The sequence below is a fragment of the Symphodus melops genome, assembly GCF_947650265.1.
Source record: "Symphodus melops genome assembly, chromosome: 20".
Lineage (NCBI taxonomy): Eukaryota > Metazoa > Chordata > Actinopteri > Labriformes > Labridae > Symphodus > Symphodus melops.
In genome coordinates this window covers 5,247,335-5,259,410 of record NC_136710.1, presented here as the reverse complement: position 1 = coordinate 5,259,410, position 12,076 = coordinate 5,247,335, and the positions used below count along the sequence as shown (strand labels likewise).

Sequence of the window (12,076 nt, the reverse complement as noted above, 5' to 3'; positions counted from 1 at the left end):
GTTATCATGCAACACATGTTTGATTTTAGTGTGTGCACGTTTTACTCTCTGCTGCCAGCGTTTTGTCCAGTTCAAGTTTTGTTTTGTTTGTTTTGTTTTTGCCAGTGATTGTTTGTTCCTGTGGTTGCAGCGGGATGAATAAATAATTCATTTAAGCTTTATAGATAGGTTACAATCCATCTATAAATAATAGTGTAGGTCTTTTCAGAGTGTAAAACGAAAAAAGGTTCCAACTTTGAGTACTTGGAGTCAGTTTGCATGTGCTTCTAAATATTTGTTTTATGAAGTGGGGATCAGCTCAGCAGGAATAGAAACACGGTCATGTCATGTGTTTGTGATGTTACACTGAAAAACAAAGTGTGACCTCTCTGCTATGTAATGTATTTGTGTATAATTCAGAACTGCTCATTATGAAGCGTGATCCCTCTGCTTGATAAGACAATTACATTTTTATTCTAAATAGAAATCTTGATGAAGTACTGACTCTGTAGAGGATACTGTAAGGTCCATTCGCCGCACGTCGCTCTAATGATTGCTCGCTGTTGCATGTTATAATGAACCCAACCACAGCTGCACATCCCACAAAATTTAAATGTTCAACTTCCCAGATGTGATGCTTCAACCTGTGCTGCGTTCAGCTGCGTTGTATTGAGTGAGGTAAGAGGAGCTCAATGGTTCCCAGTGTCTGTGTAGATCTAACGAGCTCGGCGCTTTGATGTTTGGAGGCTTTTGTAAGGCCCGTTTATCGACCATAAAAAAAAAAAAAAAACAAGGGCTGGAATTGACCGTGACCATGACAAGGGATTCTTGTCTTTCTCTTTTCTTCAAATCTCTCTTGATCTCAGTCACATGCACAGGCCTAATAAATGACACCACTGATGTTCTGCCAAATCAAGGTTAAAGAACAAAAGCCTCTGTTGACCAAACAACAGATGCAGGCTCAACTATTCATCTTGATTTTTCTCATATTCAGACATTCTGAGACATCCTTAATGCTGTGCCCAGTTCTTGCACTTTACCACACTCTAGAAACAGCTCTTGGGTAGACAGGATATGGTTGAATAGCTGACTTCTGTCATCAATCTAAAGCAAAGACAATGAGCCTTTTAAGGAAAAATAAGAACTCAAAATAACATTACCCACACACACCGTTTAAGTTCAATCTTAGTAACCGTTTTCATTGTCATGTTTTTTTTCTCTCTCTCTTGCTGTAAATCATATTTGAATAAGCTACACTTTTCCATGTCTGTGAAGCAGACAGAATTCATTCAGTGGATGCCAAGACAATTTACCAAGAATAATACGAGGAGCTTTTTTTAGGGTTGACCTCAGAGCACTGCTGAATGAATATTCACACATGCTGTGTGCTGGAAATGAAGTTTTTTACATGGAAGTTGGTTTATCAAGAAAAAGGTTTTTTTTTTCTGTTTGGTATATTGCTGTTTGCTATCTATTAATGCACATGAATTGTTATAATGTCACACAGGAGCTTACTTAAAGGTGTGTCTCCTGTTAAAGGCTCCTTCTGGCTTTTGATGGACAAAAGTGGATTCAAGCTGAGGTGATGATAGTGCTCTATATGTGTTTGTTCTGCAGAGTGTGAGTCTGTAACTGATCATGCAGCTGTGTCTTGTTTGTGTATCTGTGTGTGTGTGTGTGTGTGTGTGTGTGCGTGTGTGTTTGCCCCAGCATCTCTTCTCTCCATGCCGTCGGTTTTGATTGACAGATTCAGAAGGGAGGTGTATAATTTATCACTTCCTGGTTGGTGCAATCCCACAGTGCCCTGCAGCCAGAGTCCATGGTTGGTCCCTTGGAGCAAAAGCCAGTTTATTAAACCCTTAATGGATACGGCTCACACACACACACACACACACACACACACACACACACACACACACATGCACACACATGCTCACACACACACACACATGCACACACATGCACAGACACTGCTGGCCTCTCTCCCTGGCTGCCTTTCAGTCATGTTTAATGTATTATGAATGAATGATTCATGGCATGGGACAGGATTTTGTATTTTAAGACTACTTATTCATTTATACTCACATCAGTCTCTTTTTTTAAATAAACCTTGAGTTGAATTTTCCCCATCATGGCCACCAGGTTTTTCGGACACATTATCTGAATCATTATTGAATCATTAAGTGAACTAGCTCATATTGGAGGGGATATTCAGGGATTACTGTCTGTCTGGGATTTGTTTTGTTCTACATCGACCCGCAGGTTTTGGATTCTCACTTAAAGCTGCACTTGTCAATATTTTTAATATTCATTATTGATCAAATGACTCAGTGCAACAGGACATGGTGGTGCTGTAGCTATGAATGGGACTAAAGATAATTACAACCTGAACTCAAAGATCACTTCATCCTCATGAATCTTTTCTGCATCTCTGAGCAGATTGTTCCGACCCCCCGTTCATTCACTTATTACCCACATCAAAGTCTCTTACAGCGACCTGTTTTCATGGGAGCAGCTTTGGTTAACCCTCATAAGGCTCTGTGCACATCCTCCACTCGAGAGAGAGCAGAGAGAGCGGCCACATTTTAGAGGTTCAGAAAATAGTGTCTGCAAAGACATATAGGGGTGTTTGCACACTACAAAGACATGCAGGGAGGAAGTGATCTTTGATGTGTGGTGAGTTTCCTGCTGTCAAAGACACTTACCCGACCTGCAGAGTCTTTTCACATGTCGTGTATCTGTCAAATCTAATGTATTTAAAAATTGAGTCTAACAAACACCCTTATGGTTTATCTTGATTTAGGAAGTACACAAACGGGAAATGAAAATATGAAGACTATTTTCTATGTTATAATATAGTATATATGTTTTATATTCCTTTTTTTTTTTTTTTTAATAATTGCCTTGATATTAAGGGTTAGAGCTACGTATGACAGTGTGCTGCGAAAGCCAGATGGTGTAGCTCTAGGAATCATCTCTCCACATTAGGTTGCACAGCAGGTGGTGGAAATGTGTGCGTGTGTCCGTGTGTGTGCTTGTGCGTGTGTGTATGTCCATATCTCTGTGTGTGGCGTCATGTCCTACACATTCAGCGGGGACCAACGAACAAGGTCAATTTTTCGAGACCTTGCCTTTGGCCTGTGTCACTAACCCTCATGTAGACTTTACTGTGTGCGTGTGTGTGTGTGTGCTTGTTCATGTGTACAGTATGTGTGTGTATTAGGGCAGCAGAATATAGCGTAAAGTTTGAAGAAGCTTTGAGGCTGCAGGCTGACGGAGGGATTTATTGTAACAGAACAAATGAACAGAGGTGACAAAAAGGACAGAAGTATGAAAAGAAGAAGAAGAAAAGCCAAATTGAAGCTGTGATTGGTCGATGAGGAGGGGAAGTGTTTATCAGCACGAGGTGTAAAAGTAGAAGAAGAAACTAGATGAAATTTGAGCATAAAACATTTCAGCAGTGTTGTGCTTGATGAACAGTTGGACAATTGTGTGTCTGTCTGTCGCATCTGCTTTCACAGACTGCTTACACACCCTTCTCACATTGGCTGATTTTCAGGAAGTGGAGGCCTTCTGCGAGCAAATCAGAGTGCAGCGTGCTATTGTGACTGCCTGGAGGCTTTTAGCTGAACAGATGGCTCCTTAGTGAATGAGAAATGACACTCATGAAACGTTACAGGGAACAGACAGACTGACTGCATAAGGGAGCCTGATGAAGGCGGGGGAGAGAAAATGTCTGTGATTCAGTTACAGGCAGATGTCAGTGTGCTGGGTTTTTTTTTTTTCACTTCACAGAACTCAGACAGGCTCTAAGTGGAAAACCATGTCAACGCCGGCTGCTATTTATCAGAATATACCGACACAGTACTTTGAGTTCCATCCACCACAGTCTGGGGTCGTGTTGACCCACGGAGGTTCCTGAACTGTGTTTTTATTGCAGTTGTTACTTCTTGAATTAATAAGGGTAAACACTTAGATAATTTATTTTGTTAACTTTCATCTACTTACCAAAGTAAGTGTCAGGACAGCACTGTTAATACAAAACCTGCTTATTAAACACTTACTGGTAGCATCTTAGCTAAAAGTTAGCACATATCAAGCAAATGAAAAGCAACTTCCTCATTCTGTTTTGAACCTTTTAAATATGCTTCAGTGTGGTTTCACACCAGGGACCCGCACCCTGGCCTGGATACGAGTCCGCTTGACCAGTGTCCGGTTCAGTTGATCCGTGTGAACACAAACATACCGTACTGATCCTATACTGTACTCGGGTACTGCTCCTGAGATGGGGTCTAGAGTACAACTGTGCTCAAACAAGGATGTGGACCGCTGTATGGCAGGATTTTGATCGAGAAGAAGGGAGTGACTGAGAGAGCAATACACAGTCAAAAGCTTTTAAACTTTATCTCAAAGTTTTTAACAAAATATATAAGTTTGTCTGAGATCATGCACACACTGATTGGGTGAAATTAGTATTAACGAGGAAAAAAAAAGAAGAAAAAACTGAAGAATATTTGAGGTGGTATGAAGAAAAACTGAACCTTCTCTATGTTTTTTGTTTTGTTTTTTTTGAGTGTGAAAAGAATGAAAGACAAACAAAGCTACACCATGAGAGTGTAAAAGAGCGATAAAGACCAACACTGAGAGGGATTAAAGCAGTAATCTGAAGCTCTGATAGCGTGATAGGGCCGGGTCAAACAAGGGTTACTCTTCTTTCTGTCTTTTGTCATCACTCCTTCTGTCATATCACTTTCAACCTCCTGCTCGGATTATAGTGCTTGAAAATGTTCATCTCCACGGCTGCTTGTCGACACGTTAGCTTATTATTATTGATCTTTTGAACCTTAGGCAGTTTAATCACCTGAGTTGCTCACAGATCTCTTGAGAGATACTGGCTTCAAGGAAGGGATGTGGGGTGAAAGAAGGGAAATAAAGAGGCCTCCAATGAGGGCGCAGCTCCGATGGTTTAACCCAGTCTCCTCTCTACTGCTTTATTAGTTATGTGTTTTCTACAGATAAAGTCTTTATCATGACACTGACATGGACTTGACGTATCGGTGAATGAGGCTCACTCTTGGATGCTTGAACAGATTCGAAACATGTCCTCAGTCTTATAAATCTAACCTCTGCGTCCCCGTTCCTCTCCTCAGACACCATCCTTGGTCCAGACAAGTTTGAAGGTATGGCGAACTTCAGCACCTTCCTATTGGACCGTCCATCAGGCATGCTGTTCCTGGGAGCCAGGGATGCCATACTGGCTGTGGACACGTACAAGCTGGACCAACAACCCAGAAAGGTATATACATACATTTATGTGCTTCTGAAACTGCAATATTTAAAACACTGATTTAAAGCATATTGTCTAAATATAAACCGCCATTATTCATCAACTGAGCTTGCAGATGGCTGCTAGATCGAAGTAATCAGTTTTCGAGATTTCAGTTGGCTTTTTTCTTTTTGGTATAAACAAGCCACATCCTTGCTCTTTCACAGCAACAGATCAATAATAGAGGTTCTTACTTATCCCCCCTTTTTGATATTTATGACTCTTTAATGAATTTTATTTTCCTATTGATTCTTTAAAGCATTGGAATTTCTTTTTTTTGTGCTCCAGATTATTTGGGATGTGCCTGAGGAGAAGAGGAGGTCTTGTGTGGCAAAGGGGAAGACCGAGGTGAGAGCTGTTTCTTGTTCTGGAGTCATAAAAGTTGTGTCCTAACCTCGTCATATTTCACTCATGTTTCAACCATGTTCTTCTGCAGAACACATCCTTACTTTTAAGGACTGCAGATCTTGTTAAATTTTGGCTCAGTACTTCCTAGATTTTAGATTTAGTTAGCAGTTTAGGCCCATTGTTATGTATCCAGTCTCACAAGTTACAGAATCAAATGTTATTTAGCATTTCAATAGTCTTCCCATACCAACATTACTTAAAGCTGCTTGCTAGGGGAGCAGAAGGACACTTCCAAATGAGTGACAATAATGTCCTTTTAAGGATGACTCGAACTGAAATGGTCTCAGGACTTTAAAATGCGTTACTTCATAGACCCATGATTTATTTCATGCTTTGGCAACAAATTGCAATTGCATGTTTTTGTGTGCATTCCTCTGTGTGTGTGTGTGTATGTGTGTGTGTGTGTGTGTGTGTGTGTGTGTGTGTGTGTGTGTGTGCATGTGTGTGCATGTGTGTGCATGTGTGTGACTTTGCCAGATCCTGGTGCTGTTAGGTATCAGATAGGAAGTTCTAGGACTCATGCCAAGATTTCATCAGGGCTCTGTGTGAGTGTGCGTCTAATTCTGTGTGTAGAGAGACAGAAAGAGAGTTGGAGTAAGTGAGGCAATATTTGAAGTCACAGATGTTCAAATAAATGTCTAGACAAGAAGCTGATAAATAGAGCATACTGTACACTCAAGCTTTATATGTCATTATGCTTCTGCTACAGAGGGACGTCAACCAAACTGTAAATGAACTGCCCACTCGAGCCTTATTGAGTACTATTGTACCAACGGGACTTAAGGGACTGTAATTAAGGAACATCTTAATGACTTTGAAATGCTCAAAAAATGCGTAAAAACTGCCAATACACCAGAAAAAAGAGGTCAACTGAAGAGATAGACTCAGCTAATGGAAGGTCAGTGACAAAGGAGTCGTGCCACTTTATTTTAGACAATCCCAATCCCATACGAGGATGTTTTCAGATTAATAACTGGTCAGGGCATGTTTTGTTGTGCTTGATGATGCATACAACACACCATGTAAATCAGAAGGATCCAGAATCAGCAGTAAGGCAATGAAACATAATAGACCGAGGAAAGCAAGGAAGAGGGTTGTTAAAAAAAGATCATTATTTAAGATGACAGACGGAGGTCAATGGACGTAAAATCAACAACCTTGTGTGTCTCTGTGTGCGTGTGTGTGTGTGTGTGTGTGTGTGTGTGTGTGTGTGTGTGTGTGTGTGTGTGTGTGTGTGTGTGTGTGTGTGTGTGTGTGTGTGTGTGTGTGTGTGTGTGTGTGTGTGTGTGTGTGTGTGTGTGTGTGTGTGTGTGTGTGTGTGTCTGTGTGTCTGTGAATGATGCAAAAATGTACAAACGCAAAGAAACAAACCAGGGCAAGTTTCCAAGTTTCTAGCAGGATGTTACTAAGAAGGGGAATCCGAGTTGTAAAGATCGCAGTACTGTGTCACTGCATGAATCATAAGTTAGCCGTTATAATTCCATGTGGGCCGGACAGTTATCTTACCCGTCATAGAAGAAGTTAAGGTCAAATGTTTTGAAGTCCTTAACCAAGGGATGGGCTTGTTCACCTGCCAGTTTAGTGTGCTTGTGCATGTGGCTAATCAGTCACTGCTTGCTAAGTGCTAATGTTAGCTCTTTAACTCAGTTAAATGCCAAATGGAGCAGCAAGAAAGTCAGCCAGTCTCATGATGTTTCCTCTCTTTGTTGGCCTTTTTTTAAAAAAAAAATCTAAATAGCATGCTTCAGTGACTGGTTGCTCTATTGTGTTCAAAATCAGTAGTATCAGAAGTAAAGAGAAAAAGTGATAAAGAATATATGGATAATGAAGGTGTAAAGAAGAAGGTTTTGCTGCACACATATTCACACAAGCCGTTCTCAAATAAATAATATCTGTAGTAACCACACACAACCACACAGACGAGCAGTAAAGTGCTATTAAATGACCTCCTGCCTGACTGTGAATGAAGCTAATAACCGCTAGTGAGATTGAAAAACCAATCAAAGAGTTTATACCACTTTGATCCTGTTGTTCTGATTCATTGCTCCACATGGAGCTCTAACAAGGTGAGGCGCTCATAGTGTGTCAGTGGGGCGTGTTTGGGTGACGATGTGGACACCAGATCGGCACAGGTACCCTGGGATAATGTGACTCAGACCTGAAGCTTATTCAGGAAAGGCACGCACGCACGCACGCACGCACGCACACACACACACACACACACACACGCACACACACACACACACACACTTACTGAAAATGGTCTGCGTCATGGTTTCATGTTAACTAGAATGGACCATCAGTGTTTTTCCATGACAGCTGGTGCGTTAATAGGCAAGAGATTAAAAATAAATAGGAAGGGGAACTTTAAAAAAAATAAAATAAAATAAATAACTATCTATGAGAACATTAGTGTGTTTTCTGCATCACTAATGCAATACAATGAAGCTACAGCACAGCAATATAGCCTACAAATAATGTAGCAATATTTTAAATCTATATCGTGAACTTTCCTTCTCTCAATCTCTTAAAATACTCAAGTTCTCCCTGCGTATTATCACTAGCATGCTCATTCTGTTTGGTGCTATTATTGTTCAAAACTAATATATGTGCAACGATCCTGAATGCATGAATAGATTCACAAATGTATACACCGATCGGCGAATGGCGCACAGACCCACCAATATGTAGAGTCTTCTCTAAACTGCATGAATGGCAGGAGATCGAACTGATTTTGTTTCAGGAATACGAACATACAGAGAGGAAGAGGACAGAGAAGTCATCAGTTACAACTATGGCAACTATACTTTTGCAACTTTTCTCTTAGGCAAGATCCGTAATGGGATTCACTGATGTGTGTGATGATAAAATAAAAAATTGAACAGTGTTTTGGGGCCCTTTTTGCCTTTATTAGAAAGAAGGACTGAAGAGAGACATTAACTGTTGGGATGAGATAGAAAGTGTTGACAAGCAGCAGAAGGATTCAAAGCCATGACTGCTGCTATGAGGACTGAGGCGCCTGTACATAGGGGATATGTGTCATAACTGCGAGGCTATGTCAGATCTTGTTTCAATGGGAATTCAACTTGTTCCCTTTTTTGATTTTTTTTGAAGTTTTGATTGTGTGATTTGATCTTGATCTACTTTCTGAAATGTGGGAGAAACCACAAACAAAATGAAACATCAATTTTTAATAAAAATGCATTTAACTGGATTAACGTTTATTTGTTTAATATAACTTGACATTGTATATTTGCTTGTATAATATGTTTTATATCATCTAAAATATGTTTTTAATGCTTACAAACTGTGTGATGTTATGCAACATGATCCTTAAACCCATACAATCTAACAAAATGTGTTTTCCTGTTCAGTTTCTCAACTTTTAACTTCATGAAACTATTCTGGCTTGTCTTTGATGTTTGAGTGTTTGTCTCCCCCTGCAGGTCGACTGCAACAATTACATCCGTCTGCTGGAGTTTCTGGGTGATGGACGCATCTACGTGTGTGGCACCTATGCCTTTGACCCTCAGTGTGCCTTCCTGGTTAGTTAGTTAGTTATATACAGTATACATTAGTGTGTGCCTGTGTTACAGACACGTCTACTCTGAGTCTGCGTAGGAGAAGATGTGTGTCTGTGTATGTTTGCACCTACAGTTTGGGATTTATGACAAGCTCCAACAAAACTTACCACCTAAGTCCACAAAGGGAAAACTCTCCCAAACTCCTTTACATAATCTAAAGCTGTGTCAATGGTGAAGTGCCTTATAAAAAAATCTTGATTGTTTTTTTAAACAGTGAGAGAATCATAAAAAAAAGACTGGAGTAAAATATTGCAGCTCAGTGTTGCCCCTGTAGTTCTGACTTTGCTTTTTGTTTTTCCCATCATCCCCCAGGAACTCTCCTCTTTCACGCTGGAAAGGACGGAGGATGGAGGCGTGAAGATGGAGACTGGGAAGGGCAAGTGTCCCTTTGAGCCCAGTCAGCACTACACAGCTGTAATGGCAGGTGGGACAGTAGAGCTGAATGTTCGACTTGCTTGTTTTGGTAGCTCATTCTGTTTCAGTGTTTCCATTCTTACAAATCTCACGTAGCTCGCTCTCTCTCTCTCTCACGTTTGTGTAGGTGGTACCCTTTACACAGCAGCCACCATTAACTTCCTTGGAACGCTGTTTGACATCTCCCGGGCAACGGGCCCTGAGCAGGAGCGGATCCGAACTGAACGATCCATCAACTGGCTTAGTGGTGAGACGCTCTTTCCACTCACACGATTAAAAGATGCACAAGTACCTTGACTTTTAAATTGACACTGATCGTATGAGTCTCCATGAAAGAAATCATCAGTGTGTGCATGTTTGTGTTTGTCTTTAGACCCAGAGTTTGTGAGCTCAGCCTTTATAGAGCAGTCTGAAGACAGCAACCCGTCAGGAGATGATGACAAAATCTACTTCTTCTTCACTGAGGTGGCCAAAGAGTACGACCTCTACACCAAAGTCAAAGTGCCAAGAGTTGCACGAGTCTGCAAGGTAACCTAAAGTCTTGGTTGACAGATTGGTTCTTGTTGAGTTAATGGTCGACGAGTTAACCGTCTCACACATCTTTTCCTCTTTAGTCTGACGTGGGAGGGATGAAGACCCTGCAGCGGCGTTGGACCACCTTCCTTAAGGCTGAGCTGGTGTGTGAGGACCGACCGAGCGGTCAGCGCTACAACATCTTAACCGATGTTTTCACCACACAGCACACACCAGGCGACCCCAGCAGCACACACTTCTATGGACTGTTCACCTCCCAGTGGTAGGCTGACGAGCAAGCGGGGGCCAAATAAAAATCAGATCTTTTAAAAAAAAAAAAAAAGAAGCTGTGCAGTACATGGCCTTTCTTCTTTCTCTCTCACAGGGAGCGTGAAGAATTATCCGCAGTGTGTGTTTTCAGTCTGTCTGACATCAGCAAAGTGATAGATGGTCCTTTTAAAGAGCTCAAGAAAACCTGTGAGAACTGGATCAACCCTGAACCCGTCCCCACGCCAAGGCCTGGTCAGGTACTTCACCTTACAATCACAAAAACAGCTGTCTGACTGTCATCACATGACGTACTTTAGAAGCAGAAATGAGCCTGGCGTTACTGTGTTTCTCATCCTTTTTCCGTCCACGTGTTAGTGTTTGAACAGCGCCTTGAAGGCCGACGGGTATGAGTCCTCCCTTAAACTTCCCGACAAGGTGCTGACATTTGTGAGAGACCACCCGCTGATGGAGAACAGCGTCACCGCAGCGCCCCTTCTGGTCCGGAAGGGAATCACATACACCAAACTGGCCGTCACTCAGACGGGCAGCGGGGAGGAGCGGAGAGGAGCAGTGCTGCACCTTGGAACAGGTTAGGAGCGAAGGCTGTGGGCGGGGAGGATAGCATTAATGTAAATAGATACACTCGAGATTTCTTATGGTCATAACTGTTTGCCTGTGTGTTTCAGACCGTGGGGAGCTCCACAGGGTTGCAGTCGTGGGCCAGAACACCACCTTACTACAGGAGATTGCTTTGTTTACATCACAGGAGCCTGTTAATAATATTCTACTGCACCAGGTAGAATCTTTGGATATTTATACATCCTTATACATTTCACAGTATATGTAATAAATTATTCATCTGCAGCACAAAAATAAATCTGTTACATTGCTCTGTGATTCTCTCCCTGTGTGTCCAGGGCCGGGCTCTGGTGGGCAGCCCGCTGTCACTGGCTCGAGTCCAGGCTGAAGGCTGTGCTCTGTATCCCAGCTGTCAGGTGTGTGCCAGAGCCAGAGGACTGGGCTGTGTGTGGAGCACAGCAGAGGAAGCCTGCAGGCCCACGACAGCAGAGTGAGTACAGGATTATAGCAAGGACGAGGCGCAGTGGTAACTAAGTCATATGTTACGTTGTTATTTTCAGTAGGTTGGTAAACGATTTTATGTAAGAGCCCATTTTTGAACCATTTATTTATATTATACTGATTTTCCTTCCATCTGAGCACATAAAGGTTAGGAACACATATCTCCAACAATTGTTGTTGATACAATTATACGCTTTTTGCACCCTAAAGCAAATGTAAAATGTAAACCAAACTAAGGTTTGAGAAAAAAAACAAATCATTGAATAGCAAAACTGAAGTACTTTAAAAAGGAAACAACGAGGGATGCTGTCTGTTCCTTCGTTAACTTGCATTCAAATTGTGTGTTATCCAGCCCTGGGTCTGGTGATATCGTGGATGAAGCCTTAAGAAAATGTGATAAAGAAGAGGGTAGGTGTTTCTCACCTTCAAACTGTACTTTAACAGGATGTTCCTGTGTTCTTCTTACAGTTTCTCTTTAAGTCTGTCATCACACTGTTTTTTG

General features: G+C 41.6%; 1 protein-coding gene across 2 annotated transcripts in view; it reads left to right on the top strand.

The window, feature by feature from the left end:
• The window catches only part of sema4f (sema domain, immunoglobulin domain (Ig), transmembrane domain (TM) and short cytoplasmic domain, (semaphorin) 4F), an 87,213-nt gene that overhangs the window by 73,142 nt on the left and 1,995 nt on the right, over window positions 1–12,076 (top strand). For both annotated transcript variants that reach the window (XM_079371312.1, XM_079371311.1), the window contains exons 2-13: window positions 5,130–5,275; window positions 5,594–5,653; window positions 9,160–9,258; window positions 9,610–9,721; window positions 9,839–9,958; window positions 10,085–10,239; window positions 10,326–10,507; window positions 10,610–10,751; window positions 10,870–11,083; window positions 11,181–11,290; window positions 11,412–11,563; window positions 11,927–11,982. In XM_079371312.1, the coding sequence (XP_079227438.1) occupies window positions 5,162–5,275; window positions 5,594–5,653; window positions 9,160–9,258; window positions 9,610–9,721; window positions 9,839–9,958; window positions 10,085–10,239; window positions 10,326–10,507; window positions 10,610–10,751; window positions 10,870–11,083; window positions 11,181–11,290; window positions 11,412–11,563; window positions 11,927–11,982 (1,516 nt within the window). In that variant the 5' untranslated portion in view covers window positions 5,130–5,161. The remainder of the gene's footprint in view (window positions 1–5,129; window positions 5,276–5,593; window positions 5,654–9,159; window positions 9,259–9,609; window positions 9,722–9,838; window positions 9,959–10,084; window positions 10,240–10,325; window positions 10,508–10,609; window positions 10,752–10,869; window positions 11,084–11,180; window positions 11,291–11,411; window positions 11,564–11,926; window positions 11,983–12,076) is intronic.